The 24,533-nt window shown below is 46.0% G+C and overlaps 1 protein-coding gene across 1 annotated transcript; it reads left to right on the plus strand.

The window, feature by feature from the left end:
- The first annotated feature begins 2,798 nt into the window (after window positions 1-2,798).
- Window positions 2,799-24,066, plus strand: UQCC2 (ubiquinol-cytochrome c reductase complex assembly factor 2). The gene is made up of 4 exons (XM_060022000.1): window positions 2,799-2,959; window positions 20,135-20,209; window positions 21,049-21,118; window positions 23,887-24,066. The coding sequence occupies exons 1-4, from the start codon at window positions 2,822-2,824 to the stop codon at window positions 24,012-24,014; spliced, it is 411 nt and encodes a 136-aa protein (XP_059877983.1). The 5' UTR covers window positions 2,799-2,821; the 3' UTR covers window positions 24,015-24,066.
- The last annotated feature ends 467 nt before the right edge of the window (window positions 24,067-24,533 follow it).

Genomic DNA, 24,533 nt, shown 5'->3' on the forward strand with positions numbered 1-24,533 from the left:
TGCTCCAAACGCCTTTGCCTTTGCTGCCGCTCTACCTGGAAGTTGCTTTTGCCCCTCGTGTGACTCAGGTCTCTCTCAAACACAAGCGCCTCCAGGCCACCCAGACCCCACCCCCACCCCCATCACTGTGGATGTAGCACCCTGCCCTGACCCCTCCCTGGCACTTATCACATATGAAATTATCTTGTTCATTTACTGAAGGACTGAATACGTATAAAGCATTACGATGATTATTGTTATTGTTATGGTATGTTTGCTTGATTGTCGTCTGTTTCCTCCCACTTAAATGTAAAACCCGTGCGATCAGGGCCCTCACCTGTTTTGTCCACCACACGGAAGGAGCTCAGGGCTGGCTTCGTGGGTGTGTGACCTGAAGGCTACCCCCCGCCCCTCGCCCCCGGGTTAATGCTCTTGAACTTTTTCATAATCTTTTAATAAGGAGCTTCACATTTTCATTTTTCATTGGGCCCCCACAAATTGTATAGATAGTTCTGGATGAATGAATGAATGAGCGAGTCCACATTCCAACCCACGTCTATCAGCCTCCACAGCCTCACTACTGAACCATCAAGTCAGACAAGCCTGCAGTGGGGGGAAGAGAGGTGGCCCTGAACCAGGGCGACCACAGGCTGATCCAGAAGATGCTGTGCTGGGGAAAGGAGAGCCTTAGACAGAGGCACTGGTTCGGGTTTCCCCTGCTCCATTTGTTCTTCTCAACCTCTCCTTGTGCTTCCGCTTGTGCCTCAAGTTAGGTGAAAGCCATGTTACTCTTTCTCTTGCTGAAGACAGAGGGACCTCTGTCCCTGCCTCTCAAGACACCTGTTGGCCAGCCAGGTGCTCTTCAAAGCCACAGCTGTGATGGGGCCTCAGGCAGACCGACAAGGCCTTGGGGCACCCAGCACAGCCCTAGGTGCCTGGGGCTTGATACTGATAGTAAATAGATATAACCCTCCTCTTTGGGCCTCGGGACAGCTATCAAAACTATGTGGTTATAAATATGTTACCCAGTCCAAGCTCACTGCACGACAGGCCAATAAATCGAGAGACGAGTTTTTGGGGCATGGAACAGTGACTTTATTCAGAAAGCCCGCAGACTGAGAAGATCATGAAGTAGTGTCCCAAAGAACCACCTTCCCAGAGTTAGAATTCAGGCTTCTTTTATACTAAAATGGGTGTGGTTGGTTGCTGCAAACTTCTTGGTGCCGGAATCCTTTGTTATTGCAGCAGTCCACATAGGTCCAGTAGTAATAATGCTCCTGTAAACCTCCAACAAGACAAATGGTATTCTCTGTTCTGCAACTTTTTATCTCTGTATGAATGGAAAGTGTTATACCTTTAAAGCTCAGAGCCTTGAGAATGGGCTATCCTGTATATCTCAGGCTATAGGCAACACTCTTGTAGCAAAAGCAATAGATACAAAGGTTAAAGTAAAAGAAACAGATCCAACATGGACTCAGATTTGTTCTTCCCCATTACAAATACAGCTGTGGTGAGAGTGGAGCAGGTAGGTACTGTTGGGCTGGGAATGCATTGGGGGTGCCCTTGAGCGCCTTGTTTTCCACTCCCCCTGAACTCACCTCAAGTGGGCATCACACACCCTGGGTCCCCAAAGGTTCTGATTCATAGGTCTTTACCCTTAAGGACTTCAGACAGTTCAGAGCTGTTCTCTGTTAAAACCACCCACTGATTTTTCCTCCTCCCTCTTCCGCTCTCCCATTCTGCCCCAGGCCTGGCTCTTGCTATGGAAGGAATGTCCCTCCATTCCCACTTATCCAAATTCTAACCATCCTCAAGGCCCAGCCCAAATGCTATCTCCTTCGGAAGCAATCCCTGATCTTCCACCTCCTTATCTCCTGAACATCTAGAAGTACTAGTTCTTTCTCCAAACTCCTAGTATTTCCTAACACTTCAATGAAAGCCCTTGTCACTTTTAACTTTGTGTTTTGGTTATGTATTCACTTCCTGACTCAGGGCAGGAGTCTCCTGGACTTATGAATTAGGCAAGGTGAGAAGGAAGAGGTTTGCGGGAAGCCAAGTGTGTGCACAGGATGGTCCTGGCTAAATTCAGGCAGTAAAGATGCAAAAGGGGGCTGAGACTTTCTTAAGGAAAATCTGGAAGGTGGGGATATCTTTTGAAAAGAAAAATCAGAGCATCCCACATGATATGCAGCTGGAGATGTAGAAGAGAAGGCTTGGTAAGACAAGTTTTTCCAGGCTGAATCAACCCAGATGACGTTGCTCAAGCAGGGAAAAGTAGCTGGCTTGGGGAGGAGGCGCTCAAAAGGATACTGATAGAAGCTGGGGAAAGAGGGACAGAGCTGAGTAGCACTAAAGAAGGAATTGTGGCAGATCACCAAATGGTAGCGACAGGTACAGGGACTGTGAGAAAGGGGAGGGGGGCTGCGAACCACGTGTGCATGCTACGTGATTAAGTTCAAACACATCTTCATCGAATAACCACTTGTATTTACATGCAAATATAGTCGCTTAGGCAATTAGCAGAGGTCTCAGAGGAGGGTTTTTTAGTCTGGAACTTGTGCAGTCACTGAAAAAGAGAAGCAAGCTATCCCTGGTGTACTCCACGACTGACTTGCCCCTGGGAACCGGGCTGGTTCCAGGAGGACGAAGACTGAATCAGCCGGCCCTGCAGAGACAGGGGAGCAGCGGCCCCTCCCGGAAAGCGGCAAGGCGCCGGCCAAGTGGCGCATGCTCACTCCTCCCTCCCACCCCACCTCTTCGGGAAGCCGGCGACGCTTAGTGCGCAAGCTCCACCTGTCCCCGTCGACTCCTCCCTCAGGGGTGGAGACAAGCAGGGCCCAAAATGGCGGCTAGCCGCTACAGGCGTTTTCTTAGACTCTGTGAGGAATGGCCAGTGGACGAGACCAAAAGAGGCCGGGACTTGGGCGCTTATCTGCGGCAGCGGGTAGCGCAGGCCTTTCGGGAGGGAGAGAACACCCAGGTGACCAGACTGTGGGGTCGGCCTGCGGCGGGGAGGCGGTTGGGGCGAGGGGAGGAAAGGAGGAGGCAGGGCGGGGCCCACGAGCGGGCTGGCGGCGGGGCCCCGCGCTTGCGCGCGCCTTTCCTCCCTGGCCGCGCGTACCCGGGGACCCTCTTAACGCCCGGGGAAACTGCGGAGAGCGGTGATCCTATCCTCTACTCAGTACTTTCACCTGGCTGCACGTTGGAGGTTCCTGAGGAGCTTTTTAAAACTCTAGATACCTGGGACCATACGACCTTATTGAATCAGAAACTCTGGGGGTGAGGCCTTGCCCTCAGTGTTTTTAAAAGCTCTCGATGATTCAGGGTGCAGCCAGGCTTGAGTCCCACAACACCAGTCCTAGGTGGTGACAGTCATAGGCTTATTGCTCCCCTGACACGATGCCATTACCTCGAAGTGTTGTGCAGTGATTGAGCTGATGCCCAAGGACCTATGCAGGGTCCCCGCTAAGCCTTGGTGTGCTTCCTGGGCCCTTGTAAGCCCGTGCGGCAGGTTTGAGTCCTCACCCCGTGCCCATGTGTGTGAGTAGTAGACCTGTGTTCTTGCTGTCCTCCAGGTTGGTGCTGCACTTCTGGAATTTGTTCATTCGTACAGCACAAACTTACGGAACACCCACCATGTGCCAGGAACTGTTCCGGTTGCTGGGGAGACAGTAGTTAATTAGATGAGGTCCTGCCCACATGAAATTTAAGTTTACGTCCTAGTTCAGGACACAATAAGCAAGTAGACACACATAGGGCAGTGCAGAGAAGTACTATGATGGATACGAAATAGAGGAGCATGGTAAAAGGGTAATATTAGTTATGATAGATAAAGGCTTACTGAGGAGGTGACACATAGATGAGACCTAAGGGAAGACGATGAGCCAACAATGAACACTTGGTGTTCTTTCAGGCAGTGCAATGGTCCTGAGGCAGGAAGCAGAAAGAAAGCCCAAGTGGCTGAAGGGTAGTGAGTGAAATGCCGTTTTCTAAGAGTTGGGTCAGAGGAGGACAGGAGTCAGGCACGGTAGGGTTTTATAGGCAGGCTCTGGTTAGGGGTTGGATTTTATCATAAGACCAGTGAGAAGCCTCTGCGGAGGTTTAGTCAGGGGGCTGATGTGACCTAGTTTACTGTTTTTTTTAAAGATCACTCTGGCTGTACCAGTGAATGGATTATAGGGAGGCAAGAATAGAAACAGTCACTCTGGTAGCCCAGGCAGGAAATGGTGGTGGCTTGGATGAAGATGGCAGCACAGGAGATGGAAGTGGCCACTTTGGGGTTGCAATGTGAAGGTTGCATCAACAGGACTTGCTGACGTATTGGATATAGGATAAAGGGAAAGAGGAACCAAGGATAACACCTAGATTGTTTTGGCCTGAGCAACTCGGTGCAAGGTGGTGCAGTTTACTGAGATGGGGAAGACGAGATGAGGAACAGGTGGGGTGTGGGAAGAACAGCTTTAGTTTGGTGTTAAGACATGTTAAACTTGAGATGCAAAGTGGATTTACTTCCAAGTGGAAATGTCAAAGTAGACAGTGGGATATTTGAGCCTGGGGCTCAGGCAAGAGGTCAGACACATGAGATGTGACACATACACACACAGCCTGAAGAAATGACTTTTGCGAAATTTGGCCACAACCTGTCAAAGCAGGAACATGGCTTTTTGGCAACTTAGCCCAACCCAGACCCAAAGCAGCCCACCTAATGGAGCAAGGACAACATGCCCAGTGGCATCATTGAAACCAAGTGCTGACTGGGTGGTGGGCATGGACGGAGTGTCTGGCTCAGGGCTTTGTTGGGGGGGTTTGGGGTGCCACACAACACTGAGGGCCTTCACAGTTCTTACAGTGGTCTTCACTGGCCCATAGTATAAAGATCTTGAAGGCAAGAGTCATAGTCCCAACTCTGCAAATCCCATAGCCCATAGACTTTCTAGGGCTATGCTCCCTTCACATTTTCAGTGTGAGCTTCCTGAGAATAGAGACGGTGCTATTTTTATATTTCTCCCCACAGTGTCTAGCATAGTTCCTGGCACATAAAAGACACTCGGTAAATGTCTGAATGAATGGGTAAATAAATGATTGGTTATGGCTTATGAGACAAAAATCATTTGAATATAGTTGCAGATGTAGCAGAACTAGATGGAGAGAAGTAGTGAAGAGTGAGAAGGGAATATGTCTGTGCCCTGAGTGGTGAGAATTAATTTGTGAGCTTACTCTGTGCGGGGAACTGCAGGAACTACAGAAGAGGGACATAACCTGGTCCTTATCACCAAGGAGCCTACAGTTGGACAGACACGTGACTTGCTTTAATGAAATTCGAATGGTGAAACCAGCCAGCAGAGAAGCTGACAGAGGCTAGATCCCTGGGGAGGTGAGAGTATGACATTCACCTGCTTGACTGTTAGTGTAAGAGGAGCCAGAAAAGGAGGGTAGAGCTTTCTCTTTTGCAGTTGTCATCTTTTGTCGTCACCTAGGCAGATAGTTCTGATGAGTAGAAGGCCCACACGAATTTGAGTCATGGCTGCAGATGCAAGTCATGGCTCGGTTGATGGTTCCAGAGCAGCTCATGAGTGCATCCCTGGTAGAGTGAACCAGTGCCTCATGATGGCAGCAGGCACATGACTCAGGACCACTGTTGTGGTACCTCATCCTGATGTCGTCCAAGAATGCACCTGGGCTTAGTAAATCTTGGTGGTAATTTTTAGAAGGAGCAGTCCCTTGCTGGAATTGAGAACAGTGCTGTGAGTCACTCCCACTGACACCCCCGGATCATTTATAAAGAACTTGAGAAAGCTGGCAGCCAGGGGCAGGCACTCGACCCAGTCAACTGATCGATGCGGAGCTCCCCCTCGGTTATGCCATGTGCCAGAAAGACAGGACTAGAGGGGGAGGCAGCTCTCCTCCGCTGCGTGTTTGTTCCTGTAGAGGAGAGGAGCAGGCAGTCCTGCTCTCAGCCTTGTGGCTTCCTGCATCTGAACAATAACGCTGAACGCGTGCATGACACACTTGCATGCATGGTCTCATTTAGTCTATTCCTTAGTGCAGCTGAGTTGAGGTCACCATCGCTGTTCCCATTTTACAGGTGAAGAAACAAAATCTGAAAAGAAAAACAACTTATTCGGGGTTCCCCAGGAGTTAAATGGCAAGACAAGTGAGCGTTGTCTTCTTTGTGCCTGAACTATCCTCAGCTCCCATTCCTCCCAAGTTATTTCTTCTTGTTAGAAAGGCCTCTTGTTCCGTGAACTTCAAGCCCTCCCTTCCCCTCACTTCCTGCTCAAGACCTCTTTGGACCATGGACAGTTTTGGCAAAGAATTAAACATCCTTCTGTTTACCCACCTGCTTTTCTTTGGCCCAGCCCCTACCTACCCAGTGTGGATGGGGAGAAAGATGGTCCTCAGGTGGGACACCAGCACAGAAAAGCCAGAACCACTAGAAAGCAAATTAATCATTCAGACTTGAAACCAGGGTACAAAAATAACTGCCTCCATTTATTCCACCACAGATTGCCCTTTGGGGAGTCTCACAGTCCACCTAAACCCACCAAGAAGGAGGTGGGAAGCAGAAACACACTAAACACCTCTTACACCCTCTATCCTATTGTGCAGTTTTTTAAAGCTAATGTTTATGGATTTTGCCCCCTTTCAGTTCAGTTTCCCTAAGAGAACGCATGTTCCCTGCAGCCCCAAGAGCTTAATAAAAGAATCACAACACGGAGGAAGGTGGCAAAACAACAGTAATTGTTGACTTAAGTACAGGGGAAGGTGCAAACTCTTCTAATGAGTTCATTAGATGCACAGGCAGCTTCCTGAAAGGTCCGTGGCAGCACCCACTTATCCAGCACAGGGCACAGCTCTGAGGAGCCACCCAGGAAGGGGCTCGCCCACCAGGGAGTTCTTGTATTAAATACCCAGGTTGAAATAATATCGGCCCCGTTTGAAAGGAGTTGAACTTTGTCTTGGATTGGCAGTAATGTACGTGATACGTCCAACTCCTCAGAGGGGAATTCAAAGGTTTTCTGTTTTCTCAGTCATCCAGTCGGGGCCTGGTCTGTGGCTCAGTGTGGCGGGGTGTAGACCTGTGTGTGTTGGCAGTGGTGATGCCATCCAGCGTTACCCACCCCCGTGTGTGGGTCCTCTGAAGTCCAGTTATTGAGGAAGGGCCTGAGAACTTATGTGATTTTTTTTTTTTTCGGTAAGTGGTCCTGTCACTGTTGTGGCCTCTCCTGTTGTGGAGCACAGGCTCCGGACACGCAGGCCCAGCGGCCATGGCTCACGGACCCAGGCACACTACGGCATGTCAGATCTTCCCGGACCGGGGCACGAACCCGTGTCCCCTGCGTTTGCAGGCGGACTCTTAACCACTGCGCCACCAGGGAAGCCCAGATTATGTGATTTTTAGTTGTAATATTGAGCCCACTGCAAAACAGCCATTGTGAGGAGAATCATGTCAGAGAGGGAATGCAGGCATCTCCATCTCTTTTTCTCCCCCAGTTCCGGATGGAGCTGGAGGGAGTTAAGGTAGTGTTTAGACCAAGGCATGGCAGTTTTCTAGGCATGTTTAGAGATGTAGGTGCTCCTCCTGGAGGGCTAGATTATCCACCACTTTCAGTGGGTTACCACTTAGAGATCTTTGGGTCTGCCTGTTGCCTTCTGGAGTAATGCAGCTTTGTGAGGCCTTCACTGTTGTCTAATCCAGCCTGTGTCCCGCCGCCTCACCACACTCCAGCGTGTGCCCCAGCCCCAATGAGGGCTTCTTCTCATTGCCTCCCAAATTGGTCATAATGTAAATGGTTCTTTTTTTTTTTAAGTATATTTGATTTATAGTGTTGTGTTAGTTTCAGGTGTACAACAAAGCGATTCAGTTATATTGGGTTGGCCAAAAAGTTCATTCAGATTTTTCTGTAAGATGTTACCTGTTACCCCCTTTATACTATATATAAACTATATATGTATATACTATATATATGTTCTTTTTCAGATTCTTTTCCATTATAAGTTATTATAAAATAATGAATATAGTTCCCTGTGCTATACAGTAGGTCCTTGTTGTTTATTTTATATATATTAGTGTGTATCTGTTAATCCCAAATTCCTAATTTATCCCTCCCCTGCCTCCCCTTTGGTAACCATAAGATTGTTTTCTATGTAGGTGAGTCTGTTTCTGTTTTGTAAATAAGTTCATTTGTATCATTTTTTAGATTCCACAAATAAGTTATATGATATTTGTCTTTCTCTGATTTATTTCACTTAGTATGATAATCTCCAAGTCTATCCATGTTGCTGCAAATGGCATTACTTCATTCTTTTTTTATGGCTGAGTAACATCCCATTGTATCTATGTACCACATCTTCTTTATCCATTCATCTGTCGACAGGCATTTAGGTTGCTTCCATGTCTTGGCTATTGTAAATAGTGCTGCTATGAACATTGGGGTGCATGTATCTTTTCTAATTAGAGTTCTAGTCTTTTCCAGATATATGCCCTGGAGTGAGATTGCTTGATCATACGGCAGTTCTATTTTTAGTATTTTAAGGAACCTTCCTACTGTTCTCCATAGTGGCTGTACCAATTTACATTCCCACCAGCAGAGTAGGAAGGTTCCCTTTTCTCCACACACTCTCCAGCATTTGTTATTTGTAGACTTTTTTTTTTTTTTTTTTTTTTTTTTTGCGGTACGCGGGCCTCTCACTGCTGTGGCCTCTCCGGTTGCGGAGCACAGGCTCCGGACACGCAGACTCAGTGGCCATGGCTCACGGGCCCAGCCCCTCCGTGGCATGTGGGATCTTCCCGGACCGGGGCACGAATCCGTGTCCCCTGCATCGGCAGGCGGACTCTCAACCACTGCGCCACCAGGGAAGCCCTATTTGTAGACTTTTTGATGATGGCCATTCTGACTGGTGTGAGGTGACACCTCGTTGTAGTTTCGATTTGCATTTCTCTAATAATTAGTGATGTTGAGCATCTTTTCATGTGCCTATTGGCCATCTGTATTTCTTCTTTGGAGAAATGTCTATTTAGGTCTTCTGCCCATTTTTCGATTGGGTTGTTGGTTTTGTTGTTGAGGTGTATGAGCTGTTTGTATATTTTGGAAATTAAGCCCTTGTCAGTTGCAATGTTTGCAAATATTTTCTCCCAGTCCATAGGTTGTCTTTTTGTTTTGTTTATGGTTTCCTTTGCTGTGCAAAAGCTTTTAAGTTTGATTAGGTCCCATTTGTTTATTTTTTCTTTCATTTCTTTTGCCTTGGGAGACTGACCTAAGAAAACATTTGTATGATTTATGTCAGAATGTTTTGCCTGTGTTCTCTCTTCTAGGAGTTTATAGTGTCATGTCTTATATTTAAGTCTTTAAGCCATTTTGAGTTTATTTTTGTGTATGTTGTGGGGAGTGTTCTAACTTCATTGATTTACATGAGGCTCTCCAGCTTTCCCAACACCACTTGCTGAAGAGAATGTCTTTTCTCCATTGTATATTCTTCCACCTTTGTCGAAGAGTAATTGACTGTAGGTGTGTGGACTTATTTCTGGGCTCTCTATTCTGTTTCATTGATCTGTATGTCTGTTTTTGTGCCAGTACCATGCTATTTTGTTTACTGTAGCTTTGTAGTATTGTCTGAAGTCAGGGAGGGTTATGCCTCCAGCTTTGTTCCTTTTCCCCAGCATTGCTTTGGAAGTCTGGGTCTTTTGTGGTTCCATATAAATTTTAGGATTATTTATTCTAGTTCTGTGAAAAATGTCATGGTTAATTTGATAGGGATCACATTAAATCTGTAGATTGCTTTGGATAATATGGCCAATTTAACAGTTTTAATTCTTCCAATGCAAGAGCATGGGATATCTTTCCATTTCTTTGAATCATCTTCAGTTTCCTATATCAGTGTTTTATAGTTCTCAGCATATAAGTCTTTTACCTCCTTGGTCAGGTTTATTCCTGGGTGGTTTTATTTTATATATATATTTTTTGATGTGATTTTAATAGGGATTTTTTTAACTTTCTCTTTCTGATATAGAGAAATGCAACTGATTTCTTTATGTTAATATTGTATCCTGCTACGTTGCTGAATTCATTTATCTGCTTTAAAAGTTTTTGTGTTGAGTGTTTAGGGTTTTCTGTATAGAGTATCATGTCATCTGCATATAATGACAATTTTTACCTCTTCCCTTCTAATTTGGATACCTTTTATTTCTTTTTCTTGTCTGATTGCTGTGACTAGGACTTCCAATATTATGCTGAATAGAAGTGGTAAGAGTAGGCATCCTTGTTTCATGCCAGATTTTAGTGGGAAGGCTTTCAGTTTTTCACTGTTGAGTATTACGCTGGCTGTGGTTTTGTCAAAAAGAGCATTGATTATGTTGAGATATGTTTCCTCTGTACCCACTTTGGTGAGAGTTTTTAATCATGAATGGATGTTGAATTTTATCAAATGCTTTTTCTGCATCTGTTGAGACGATCATGTGGTTTTTGTCTTTTCCTTTGTTTATGTGGTGTGTCATACTGATTGATTTGCATATGTTGAGCCATCCTTGTTAACTTGGGATGAATCTAACCTGATCATGGTGTATGATCCTTTTTATATGTTGTTGGATTTGGTTTGCTAGTATTTTATTGAGAATTTTTACATCTATATCAATCAAAGATATTGGCCTGTGATTTTCTTTTTTGGTGGTGTCTTTGTCTGGTTTTGGTATCAGGGTGATGGTGGCTTCATAACATGACTTTAGGAGTGTTCCCTTCTCTTCAGTCTTTTGAAGAAGAGTTTGAGAAGGATCAGTTTAAGTTCTTTGTATGTTTGGTAGAATTCCCTAGTGAAGCCATCTGGTCCTGGACTTTTGTTTGCAGGGAGTTTTTTTTTTATTACAGATTCACTTCTAGTGATCAGTCTGTTCAAATTATCTATTTCTTCTTGGCAATTCCCTGGCGGTCCAGTGGTTAGGACTTGGCACTTTCACTGCCATGGCCTGGGTTCGATCCCTGGTCAGGGATCTAAGATCCCGTGAGCCATGCAGCGTGGCCAGAAAACCCCCAGATTATCTATTTCTTCTTGATTCAATTTTGGCGGGATGTATGTTTCTAGAAACTTGTCCATTTCTTCTGGGTTGTCCAGTTTGTTGGCATATAATTGTTCATAGTATTCTCTTATGGCTTCTTGTATTTCTGTGGTATCAGTTGTTATTTCTCCTCTTTCATTTCTTACTTAGTTTATTTGGGTCCCCTCTTTTTTCTTCTTGGTGAGCCTAGCCAGAGGTTTGTTGATTTTTTTCTTTCAAAGAACCAGCTCTTGGTTTTATTGATTTTTTTTCTTTTTTTTTAAAATCTCTATCTTATTTATTTCCTCTCTAATCTTTATTATTTCCTTCCTTCTGCTGACTTTAGGTTTTGTTTGTTCTTCTTTTTCTAATTCTTTTAAGTGGTAGGTTGGGTTGTTTATTTGAGATTTTTCTTGTTTTTTTGAGGAAGGTCTGTATTGCTATGAACTTCCCTCTAAGAAATGCTTTTTGCTGCATCCCATAGATTTTATATGGTTATATTTTCATTGTCATTTGTCTCAAGGTATTTTTTAATTTCCTCTTTGAATTCGTCATTGACCAATTGGTTTTTTAATAACTTGTTTAGTCTCTGTGTAATCGGTTTTTTTTCTCATTTCTCTTTCTGTGGTTGACTTCTAGTTTCATGCCATTATGGTCAGAAAAGATGCTTGAAATAATTTCTGTCCTCTTAAATTTATCAAGGCTTGTTTTGTGTCCTAATATGTCGTCTACCCTAGAAAATGTGCTATGTGCACTTGAAAAGAATGTGTATTCTGGTTTTTTTGGATGTAGTGTCCTGAAAATACCAAATTAAGTCTAACTGTTCTCTTGTGTCATTTAGGATCTCTGTTGCCTTATTGATTTTCTGTTTGGAAGATCTGTCTGTTGATGTCAGTGGGGTGTTAAAATCTCCTACTTTTATTTTATTCCCATCAATTTCTCCCTTTATGTCTGTTAGTATTTGTTTTATGTATTTAGGGGCTCCTAAAGCATATATTGGGTTCATACATGTTAATGAGTGTAATATCCTCTTCTTGCATCAATTGTTTTGTCATTATATAGCATCTCTCTTTATTTATGGCCTTTGTTTTGGGTTTTGTTTTTCTTTTAAATAAATTTATTTATTTATTTATTTTTGGCTGCGTTGGGTCTTCGTTGCTGCACGCGGGCTTTCTCTAGTTGCAGCAAGCAGGAACTACTCTTCATTGTGGTGTGCAGGCTTCTCATTGCGGTGGATTCTCTTGTTACGTAGCATGGCTCTGGGCATGCTGGCTTCAGTAGTTGTGGCACACAGGCTCAGTAGTTGTGGCTCTTGAGCTCTAGAATGCAGGCTCAGTAGTTGCGGCTCATGGGCTTAGTTGATCCATGGCATGTGAGATCTTCCCGGACCAGGGTTCAAACCCATGTCCTCCGCATTGGCAGGTGGATTCTTAACCACTGCGCCACCAGGGAAGTCCCTATGGCCTTTGTTTTAAAGTCTATTTTGTCTGATATGATATTGTGACCCCCCCACTTCTTGTGATTTGTGTTTGCGTGAAATATCTTTTTCCATCCCCTCATTTTCAGTCTGTGGGTGTCCTTCGCCCAAAAGTGGGTCTTTTGTAGGCAGCGTGTTGTAGGCTCTTGTTTTATTATCCAATCTGCCATTCTATGTCTTTTGGTCAGAGCATATAGTCCATTGACATTTAAGGTAATTATTGACAGGTATGTATTTATTGCCATTTTAAATCTGGTTTTCCAGTTGATTTTGTATTTCTTCTTTGTTCCTTTCTTTTTGTTTTTCCTTTTGTGGTTTGATGGTTTTCATTTGTATTACACTTGAGTTCTCTTCTTTTTGTTTTTTGTGAATCTGTTGTATGTTTTTGATTTGTGGTTTCCCTGGTTTTCAAGTATGTTAACCCATTACTGTATCTGCTTGCTTTAGACTGGTAGTCATATAAGCTTAAACACATTCCAAAAAATCTACATTTTCTTACTCCCCTCTCCCAAGTAAGAACAATTTGATTCTGATGTCCTATTTTACATTTTCATGTTTATCCTTTTGCCATTCATTGTAGTTATAATTGCTTCCACAAATTTTTTTTTGATTTTTTTTTTTTTAATGTATGTTCTGGTTTATTTAAGTGATCTACAATCCTTTCATATATTTGCTTTTCCTATTGTGATTTTCCCTTTCCTATAGATTCTTTCTTCTTTTCTATTTAGAGAAGACCTTTCAGTATTCTTTTTAGGTTAGGTCTAGTATTGCTGTATTCTTTTAGTTTTTGCTTGTGTGAGAAATTCATTATCTCTCCTTCTATTATAAATGATAATCTTGCTGGGTAGAGTATCATAGGTTGCAGGTTTCTCCCTTTCAGGACTTTGAATATATCTTGCTACTCCCTTCTGGCCTGCAAAGTTTCTATAGAGAAATCAGCTGATAGCCTTATGGGGGTTCCCTTGTAACTTACTCTTTGTTTTTCTCTTGCTGCCTTTAAAATCCTCTCTTTTTAACTTTTGCCATTTTAATTATGATATGTCTTGGTGTAGGTCTGCTTGGGTTCATCTTGTTTGGGACCCTCTGTGCTTCCTGTACCTCAATATTTGTTTCCTTCTTTAGGTTTGGGAAATTTTCAGCCATAATTTCTTTAAATACATTTTCAATTCCCTTTTCTCTTTCTTCTTCTGGGATCCTTATTATGCCTAGATTGGCACGCTTTGTGTCCCATAGGTCTTTTATATTGCTTTCATTTTTTTTTTCATTTGTCTTTTTGTCTGCCGTTCTGATTGGGTGATTTCCATTATTTTGTCTTCCAAATCACTAATTCATTTTGCATTATTTAGTTTTCTATATATTGCCTTTAGCTCAGTTTTCATCTCGGCAATTAAGTTGTCTGATTTTGATTGCCTCCTCTATAGTTCTTAGTTGCAGTGATCTGCATTGCTGTCGATGGCTTTTCTTAGCTCCTTCAGCATTTTTGTTACCTTCTTTTTGAACTCAGCGTCTGGTAGACTGGAGAGGTCTGTTTCATTGTTTGTTTTTTTAGGGGATTTCTCTTGTTCTTATAATTGGGAGTGGTTCCTCTGCTTTTTCATTTTACTTATATTACTCTGACTCTATGAATTTAGGGGAAACATTATCTACTGTGGTCATGGAGGGCTGTTTTTACGTGGAAACACCCCTGTGTAGCCTGTGTGAGTCTAATATTTTTGGTGCAAAGGCTGTTTTTGGTGTGGATGCCTGCCATGTCTTTCCTCAGGGTGTGCTGGCCCTTCTCCCCTTGATAGGGGGTGTGATTGTTGTGGGGACCAGAGCCTGCACTGGATGTTGGACAGGGCCTCCTCTTTGCTCTGTGGTTGTCACAGCCCTATCAGGGGCAGGGTCTGCTCCCCAGTTGTTGAAGTAGAAGCCCCCAGATCCGGTCCTAAACTGTGGTGTGAGGTAGGTGGGACAGGAGCGCTCCCACTGGGAAAGGAGCTGCTGTGTATTCCTCCCCAGGAGTTGTCTGCCCGGACATGCACTCTGTAACATCTCCTGTCACCTGGTGTGCGTGCTCAAAAAGTACACTGTTGTTGACACTGCCTTCGGCCCCACCTCTGCTGTGGGAATACCAGTAATCAGCTCAGATATCAGCCGTGCTTCTGCGTGTGCGTGCCCACAAAGTTTGTTTTTGCTGGCCCTAGACCTGCCTCAGCTGGGGGAGTGCCAGTAATCAGCTCAGATGTCCTGTAGACGCTGCCGCTGGCGTGAATTTGCTGAAGTCACACACCCGCCAGGAATCGGTTCAGATTTCAGCCCTACCTCTGCGTGTTGGCAACCCACTGGCGCTTGTGTGCTCCCAGAGCTCATAATGGCGGAGCCGTGCCTGCCGTGAGCACCCAGAGAATGAGGCCGCTGTGGTGGGGTTACGCCCCGCCCGCTTCACACGCACGTTGACAGTAGACCTGGGCTCCATCCTGCACACAGCACCCCCAGCCTCGCCCCGGACCACACTCCAAGCACTTCAGGCTGTCTCTGCGCAGCCAGAGTGAGTCCTCTGAAGCCCAACTTCCAGCCCCCAGCCGCTCCGCACACCAGCAGGCATGTGTCTTGGGCTGGGAAGTGCAGCAAGGTAGCGTGGACTGTCTGTGCTGGTCTCCCTCTGTCCTGCCTGCCACAGGCCGGCTGCTGTGCTCTCCTCTGAGGCTCCCTATCTGTCCAGTGGACCTCCCAGTCAGTGAAGGGGGTTCCCAGGGTAAAGGAACCTTTCCCCTTTGAAAGCTCCCTCCCGGGGCACAGGTCCCGTCCTGATTCCTGCTTTTTTTTTTTGCTTTCATCCTATCTGGTTATGTGGTGATCTTTCTTGCAGCTTTGGTTGTATGAGATCTTCTGCCAGTGTTCAGTGGGTATTCTGTGAGAATTTTTCAACATGTAGATGTGTCTTTCATGTATTTGTGGGAGGACGTGAGCTCCACGTCCTTCTATTCTGCCATCTTGATCTCTGCTCCCAGGTTCTTAACCTTTGAGAACCTAGTGCACTGTGGACCAAAGCCCAGACACAGAACTTGTCAAGAATCTGGTGGCTTCCCAGGCCTTGAAGCACTCCTTGGCGCAGCTTAAGACCCTGCCTGCCTGGACCATCCTTGTCCCCCTGCCTTTTCATGCCTCTTCCTCCCAGTCCCTCCTCTGATCCCCATTCTGCCCAACTCTGAAGTCTACACTCCTCAAAGTGAGAGACTCTGACTCCCCATCACTCTGTGACCTGTCACTGCAGTGAAACGCAAACCTGCCCTGTAAGGGAACCACACCTGCCATGTGAGCCAGGCCTGGTAACTAGCTCCTGCTCCTGATCTCCTGTAACTCTTGGCACTCAGTTACACTCTGTCCTGGTCATTTTTTATTTTCAATGTGTGTGTATCTTCTTATCTCAGCTTGATTGCCAACTTCTCTGGAGCCGAGGCTGGGTCTTTATGTCCCCTCACAGCCGCCTAGCAGAGCTCTCTACATAGTAGATGCTCAAGAAATAGATTTTCAGTTGAATTCAAGGGAATAGACTCCCATAATGGAATGAACTCATTTCAGAAGTTCATTACCAAGTCATGAAAACCTTTCCTCATAGATCCTTCTGGACTGAATCCAGCTGTACCTTAATTAGCAAAGCAATTTGCAACACGTTCCCAAAAGTGCTTATGCATCCCTTTGTGTGACTGGAATAGGGGCCACTGTACCACCCAAAATTCAATTTTGAAAATCAAAATCAGTGCCTGCGGCAGTGATGTAGATTTGTATGTATAAAAGTTTAATATGGTAAAGAGAAATTTACTGACGACTGAGCAGGGGAAATGCAAAAGGAGCCAAAAGAGAGCCGAAAAGGACACTTTGTCACTTGAACATCTATTTTATTCAAATTTAGGGAGCAGAGCTGAATTTTTCATAATATCCCACTGCTGCCTTTTTTAAACCCAGCTTTGCTATTAGTCCTAAAATGTCCATAATCTCATTAGGTGTGAATGCAAAATCAGGTAGTTTAAAGCTTGTATATAAGAATATTTCTAAAAGTGCACAGTACACTTCATCGGGAAAACTGCGTATTTCAAAATTCAGCGATGTTTGCGCTGGAGTCTGTGAATAGAGTGTAGGATGTAGGTATGTGGTGAGGCTTCCGGAATTAGACAAGTATTTCTATTGATGTACTTTTAAGTAGTAAATAAGACAATTTTGTAATTGCTGAGCTTGGATTGGGTGTGACTAGGAACCCAGAACTGGCCTTGGCTCCATCTCTGCTTAGGCAGTAATAACTTGGCCTGAAGTTGCCGTACCTCAAACTCTCATCACCTCCACTGAGCTACTTTTACAGCCTCGTACAGACACCTTCTGACCTCAGATGAGAAATTGGGTGACAAGGTCCTTTTTTGGTGATTTGTTATTTATAGGTGCTTCTCAGATTATTCTTTGAGGCTCCAGGCTTTATGGAAAGTATCTGGGAGACTGTCTCTTTAATACTGAAGGACTTTTGAGAGGTTCAGGGAACACAGAGGGTCACTTTGGTTTTTGAGTAATGCTCTGTACAGTGACCCCATCCTCTCTCTCTGTGTCCCTCCCCTCTGCCCTACTTTTCTGTCGGAGGTGGGAAAAGCTGAGCAGGAAGGAGACACCCTGCTCGCCCCACCGAGGGTACAGACGGAGGTGGCTGAGCAGCCCTCCGGCCAGCTCTCACCGTTAGATTTGGAGGAAAGGCAGGAGGGGACTCCTTTTGGCAGCATCTCTGAAGGTGAGGATCTGGTGGGAGCGCGGGTCTGGTGAGGACACAATGTGTTGGTGGTCTGCCGGCAGTGAGGGAGCCCAGGAGAGAGGCGCTGGGCAGAGGCAGTGCTGTGAATGCCTTTCTTAATTAAGAGCTGGGTTGGGAGGGTGGTCGGTGGTGGTGGGAGGGGAAGGTCGGGTTGCACGGCCATCAGGTGGAGGACAGGTGCTGCAGACAGCCACTCGCTCAGCAGAGACCAAGGGTCAGTGCGTGATCCCCACCAAGCTGATCATGAAACACTTGGGGACCACTGAGAGCTATCAAGCTCAGGGCCGGAGGTCCAGTCAGGGACAGAGTGAAGCTTCGGTGATTTTCCATCCCTTCATCACTTCACCTCCAGCCATACCCGGCAGTCACACCAGCAGCACTGATCCGCTGATGTGTCCTAATTGCTGTCCCCTGGGCGTGTGCATGAGCTGGTCCTGTGCCTGGAGAGCCCCACGTCCTACTGGTAACTTCCGCCCACCCTCGCCGTGACCCTTGGCAGGGCTTCATTGGCTCCGCTGATGGTGTCAGGGGCCCTCCACGCACCCCTCATTCCGCTGTCACCGGGATCGTCCTGAAGTCTTCTTTCGCCTTGTAGTTAGTGCAGTAAAGGCCTGTGTTTACTATAACTATTTACTACTAATAGTAACCAAGACTAATCCCTCACATTCATCAGTGTTCCTGGCCCTGAATTCAGAGCAGTCCAGGCATTACCTTACTTATCCTCACATCGCCCTCAGAAATAGGGACAATTATTATCTTTTCTTTTAAAAGAAAAGTTAAGTTGGGCAGTATGTTTCAAAAATGCCAATGCTGGGAAGACAAAGGCCGAGGAGGTGTCCTGGCTGCAAGGAGAAAGAAACGTGACAGGTAGTGCAGGAGGCGATCCTGGGCCTAAAGGACTGTTTTTTGCTATAAAGAGTTTTACTGAGACAATTGACAGAGTTGGAATATGGACAATGGAACAGATAGAAGTGTTGTATCAATGTTAAATGTCCTGAATTTGGTGATGGAACTGTGGTTATATGAGAGAATGTCGTTCTTAGGAAACATACTGAAATATTATGTATATATAGATATAGAGAAGGATAAAGGAAAAGTGGGAAATTTTTTTTTAAGTGTTGGGGGCATTGGGAGATGGAATGATTTGCCCAGTACCCCTTAGCTGGTAAGGGATGAGATCCAAATGCAGGCAGTTGGACTCCACAGCTCCCCACAGCTATGCACACCTGCTCTTACATGGGCTGGGCACACTGTAGGTTCTCTTAAATTTATAAGCAGACACATCTGTACAGGTATGAAGAGGGCAAGCAAATGATGAAATGCACAATTATCTTTTGATAATCTACATAATATTCTTTAAAAGTTTGGCTGGTGTTACCCTCTTTTTCCTTTTGCATCTTGTGCCTTCTGTTTGTCTATCGTCTGGTTAGCTCTTAGTTTTGCATGCCCTGCTGAAGACAGAACATTCAAAACGCTTTCCCCCAAAGTGTATGCTGCAGAATTATGTTCCAGCTGGACTTTCCTTGGAAGCGCCGCCCGATAGGGAGTCAGACTCATGTGTTAATATCCGTTCTTCTTTTTCAGCCTTTAGCCCCAGTGCACTCAACTGATGCCTTTGATCATTAGTCAACAAACACTGGCTGCCTCCTCAGCCCATCACCCTTTCTCTTCTGATGTGGCTACCTGGGCGTTCTCATGATGGGTGGCCTGAACCTGGGGATGGATTGAGTGGAACTCAATGACAGGATTTTCTTTTTTGTTTGCTGTAAAGTGGGGACCTTATTTGACATGCACACGGAGGCAGAAGTGGAGCTGCCTATTAAAATGCTTAACTACTGATTTATTTATGCTCTGCCTTCTTCGAGAAAGGATTTAAGTTGGAAAAATCCATCATTTGAATTCTGGGAAAAAACATTGAAGAGAAAGTTTCATCCTGGGGAGCTTTCAGAATTCTTGGCAGAATAATATAAGGAACTGTAGCTAAATAGTGGCAAAGGCAGAAGGAAGGGAAAACTTTCTAAGAGGTATGAGAGGGAAAAACCCACCTCTCATCTGCATGTTGCCCGCGTTCCCTGGAACTTCCAGCAGGGCCATCCGGAGTATTGCTTTCTTTTCCCCTTTCTATTTGCAAGGCTTCCTAACAGGACCTAACTGGATTCTCCCTCTTGGTTCTCCTCAGTTCACCTGTTTCATCCTAAAATACTACTTTCTTCATGTTTCTTTCCTTGTAAAATTCAACAGCTCCCCACTTACCACAGATGAAAGCTCAGATGATTTTTTTTCCTTTCATAAAAGAACCTTTATTTAATACATTTCATATTGAAGGTTTAATTCAAAAAGCTCTTTTTCTCCCACCCAGGCTCTTTTACCTGCATGTTCAGGCCCTCAGCCAGATGGTCTGGTGTGAGGCATAGGTATAGATAGCATCCCTGCCTCCTCTGCCCTGCTCATGCAACCGCCCCCACCAGGAAGGCCCCCTCCACTCTCCCCAGCTCCTGTGCATCCTTCAGAAACCAGTTTAGTCTCACTTCCATGATCCGCTGACCTCCTCTGACTTCTTGTGGCCCACATTGCCCCTAGCACTCCTGGAGTGTTGTGTTTTTACCGCAGTGCCTCCCACCGCGGTGGCTTGCTGGTTCACAAGTCACAGGTGTTCAGCAAATGTTTGTTTGCCAGTTGAGTTTTCCTGCAGGTTGGGGAGCTGCTGAGGTGGAGCCATTATTCCAAAAAGGTGATTTCTGACCGTGGGACCTGTGGTCAGAGAAGCCAGCTCTGAGCTGCAGGCCTGCTTCCTGTCCTTCCTGGAGGCATACGGTACAGACCCGTGTGGGGGCAGGGCTCATTTGCTCCCTTTCTTGGAGGTTTTGTTTTTCAGGTTTCAGAGCCTGAGGCCTGTGATCAGATGTACGAGAGCTTAGCACGGCTCCATGCAAACTACTACAAACACAAGGTGAGTGGGCCAGTCTTTTGTGTTGTCCCCAGCCCTCCGACTGGAGATGACCAATAAGAATGAGTGAAATCTGATTATACGATGTTCTGTAAAGAATTGTGGTTTTGCTACTTTCAAATGTAACCAGTAATTTCAACCAAGCCGACTAAGGCACCTGGTAGAGGCTTTTAGGTCACCTAAATGAAAGCCGTTTTTAATTTTGAAGAAAAGCCATGTGTTTTATATGCCAGTGGATGCTTCCGGGTGTATCTGACAACTCTTGGATCTCACACATATTTTCCCACCCCCTCTGACAGAACTGGTCTTCCCCACGCTCCGGTGATAAAGATGGGGTGACTGGGAAAGTCCTGTCAGACAAAGCTGGACCTCTGCTCGGCCCTGACATGATTGCTGTCAAATTCCGTTTAGTGTGTTTTTTCCCCAGGCTTGAGAAATGTGCTCAGTAACCACAGATTTACATGGCCAAATGCCTAGTCTGTATGAAGAGGGGATTTCTTCTAAATCCTCACTGCTCAAAGTGTGGTCTGTGAGCAGCAGCATGGGCACCACCCGGGGGCTGGTTAGAAATGCAGAATCATAGGCCCCACCCAGGCTCCCGAGGCCCAGCCTGCATTTTCCAGAGGGTTCAGGTGCGTGTTCACGTCAGAGCCGCCTCTCCAGACCGGACTGGTTTGGCCTCCAGGTGGCGTTGCGCTTCTCCTTCTGGCCTCCAGACACCCATGGCCTGTGAACTGCAGTTAGAGCGTGGCTTCTGTCCAGGATCATCTAGTCCCGGGTTGTGCTGCAGAACTAATCTTCTCTCCCCTCCCTCTCTCTTCCCCTCTGCCCCGTGTGACCAGTACCCTCGCCCCAGAGACACAAGCTTCAGTGGTCTGTCCCTGGAAGAATACAAACTGATCCTGTCCACAGGTATGGAAAGCACAGCTGCTGCCCTTTCTGGTTGGTTTGCAAATGAGTCTTTGTGTTTGAGCGGCCAAGGGGAATTGTCTAATAAGACAGTTTTGCCTGATGGAAAGTCTTGTGGAATAGCCCACAGGAAATTCTGAAGCTACAGGGCTCATGCTTTTTTGGCCACAGAACACGGAGAAGGTCAAAGGCATTATTTAAAAAAAGCAAATCCATCTTTAGAGCTTTTAAATTCAAGGCTGGGCAGCAGGGAACAGGGGAATATGTATTGCCAAATGGAAGTAGTTGAAATCAGGATGGAAGGAAAATAATTTTATCTTTATGGCCCTAAGGGGGCTTTATAAACATGAGGGTTTTAATTAAAACAAAAAGCCATTCAATAGACGTGTATGGGGATATCCGCCTAAGAGTTATCTGACCCAGGGGACGTGGTCTGTGGGTTAGATATGGGTTTAACTAGGTATGGTTTGGAGTCCTTGATAGACCGATTAACAAGAAAGGAAAAACCCTGTCTAGCCCGGCCCCTCCTTACTTCCCCATCTCCATTGTCACTGAAGGGGGACGTGGCGGGTGGTGGCAGGGGAAGCCTGCGTTGAAACAGGCAGGTTCTGGAAAATTAACTATTTTTATTGCCAAGGATACCACATATAAAAATAGGCTAACCTTTTCTGGGAGGGCACGGCCCTGAAACATTGCCTCCTGGTACTCTAGAAATTTCTCTTTCCTATTCCTCTGGCAGCCTTCAGCAACTAAGGTTTGAGAATTTAGGCTTCCAGAAAACTCTTAACCTTCTCAACAGATTAAAACCTGGTGGTGTCATCTGCTATTGTATGTTGACTGATACTATTTTTATATTTACTCTCTGGAAAACTGGGGTAGAGATATTTTGGCCAGGCAGAATCACTTTATTGGCAATTTTTTTTAAAGTGTGTATGTGTGTGTGTATACACACCCACATACACATATATATAAACAAATGGTACCCCCATGTCCCTGGGCTCATGTAATTACCAGCATCGATGCACAGTGTCATTGTGAGGACCCCGAAGAGTTTGAGCAAAGTTTGAACTTGAAATTAGAATGGAAAGAAGTTCCAGAGGCTCAGCCTCTGCCTCTTGGTTAACTTCGGGACGTCTGAGTTCGGAGACAACGGGCCATAGCCAAGGAGGGGGAGATGTACGACTCCCCACCACTGGCCTGTGCTGCAGCTTGTCGTGGCTGGGAGTTCAGCCTTAGGAAATTAGCTGATAATTTGCTTTCACAGCAAGCCTCTTACTTTTGTTGTGACTCTGTGGAATAAGCTTACTGAGTGTTTCCTCTGACAGGGCAGGACACCTTGCAGTGTTTGTCATGAGGATTTGAGGGCCTGGCAAGTCAGAAATGTGGCCGCAGTCTAGGTCCCGAGTGTGTCCATCCTGGCTTGGGGTCCCAGGAGTCTCTGAAGGAGGCCTCGGCATCCGTTTTGTGCCCCACGAAGGAAGCTGGACTTCTGGAAAAGTCCCAGGGTGGAATGCTGGCCGGGGTACAGTGCGTGTCCTAATTTAGTCAAGAGCCCACTGACAATAAATGTTAATAGATGATGTAAGTTACCTTTTTGTTCAGAAAAGCTATTCTTTTTCTCCAGAAGTTTTATTAAGAGATGAAAATCCAGGCTATGAAATTTAAATAATGTGAAAATCTAAACTTAAAATACAAGTAAAATTAGGTATCATAGAACTTTAGCCCTGGACAGACTTTATACCAGTGGTTCTCAACCCGGGAGCGATTTTGTCCCCCAGGGACCTGTGGCAATGTCTGGAGACCACTTTAGTTGTCACAGCTTGCGGGGGAAAGGGCAGTTTGCTACTGACATCTAGTGGGTAGAGGCCAAGATGCTCCTGCAGTGCCAGGTCAGCCCCACAACAAAGAATTATCTGGCTCCAAATGTCACTGGCCCCAAATGTCACTGAGAAACCCTGCCTTTAGGGGGGAGGGGGGAGGGGTGGATGTATGTTTTTAAACAGAGGCCCCACTGGCTCCCACCAGCTCCCGCTGCCTTCACGCCTGTGAAGATGGCTACGTTTTCTTGAGTGTGGGCCAGGTGCCAGGTACGTCACCTCCATTATTTACTTTAAGACTCACAACTTTTGAGGCAGGTGTTTTGATCTCCACTTTGCAGATGAGGAACCCGAGGCTCAGAGAGTTAACTGATTGCTTGAGGGGACCCAGTGTGGAAATGGTGGGCAGGGATGGGGGCCCAGGTCCAGCTCCCTCCCGGGTGCCTGCTCAACTCCACAGCGTGGGGTGGACCCAAGTGTCTGGGGTCAAATCCCAGCTCCACCACTTCCTAGCCGTGTAGCCTGCTCAAGTTCCTTAACCTCACTCTGCCTCAAGTTTCCACATCTGTAAAATGGACAGTAAGGTCTGTGTGGCGCAGGCCAAGTTTTGAGATAAGCCTCTGGGCCTGTGCGTTGTGTAGCTGATGCTACAGCGCCTTTTCTTTGCTCACGTGGAGCAGAGCGGAGAGGGCCCTGCTTAGATGGTGAATGATAATTGGATGTGAACAGAGGCCACTGTAAGGACGGTCTCTGGTGCACAAGTGCTCATCCACACTTGAATTTATCTGTCTGTTACTCTGCCTGATTTGCTGATCAGAAGTCGGGGCTACACTTCCCTTTCTTAGGAACATACTGTGAAAAGCGAGACATGCCTGTGTGGCGAAAGCCCTGTGGGGCCAACCTGTGTAATCATTTTAGACTTCAGCCTTTTTTCGTTGTCTTCTCCTTTTGCAGATACCTTGGAAGAGTTTAAGGAGATGAATAAAGGCATGTGGAAGAAACTGCAGGAGAAGTTTGCCCCCAGGGATCCCGAGGAGAAGCATAAGGCCTGGGCTCGGGCCTTAACACGCCCACATACCTAAGCGTAAAGTCGTGGACGTTGCCATTATCAATAAAATGCCCTGATTTCCCTTTCCTTGTAGTTCGGGAATCTCATCTGGCCTTCACAAGAAAGGAAGCCCTTGTTGCTGTAAAGAAAGCTCTGGCCTGAGGAGGGACGCCAGTTGAGCATCCGCCCGCCCACCAGTCAGGCTAGGATGTCCTCCAGGAGAGGAAGTGCGGGTCTCCGTCTGGGCCTGAGAAGGGATGGTGACGGGCCCTCTGGGCAAGGTGCTTCCTGCACGGCCACAGGAGCCCCACCTGCCAACAGAGGTCTGGCTGGCTCCTGGCAAGATTCACAGGCTCTCTTTTGTTTTAGGCGCTCCTGGGAGAGAGCCAAAAATAGCATTCAGTACTGAAGAAGGCGTCCTGTTGCAAACAGAAAGCAGCAGGAGGTGTATGACAGAGGGATGAGAAAAGCCTGCTTGGCCCTCCTCCCCACTGACTCAGAAGGCCAGAGCTCAGTCCTCTGCCCCTGACCTTGCAGAAAAGCCATGTTCCAA

This window comes from Delphinus delphis, chromosome 10 (genome assembly GCF_949987515.2).
Source record: "Delphinus delphis chromosome 10, mDelDel1.2, whole genome shotgun sequence".
Classification (NCBI taxonomy): domain Eukaryota; kingdom Metazoa; phylum Chordata; class Mammalia; order Artiodactyla; family Delphinidae; genus Delphinus; species Delphinus delphis.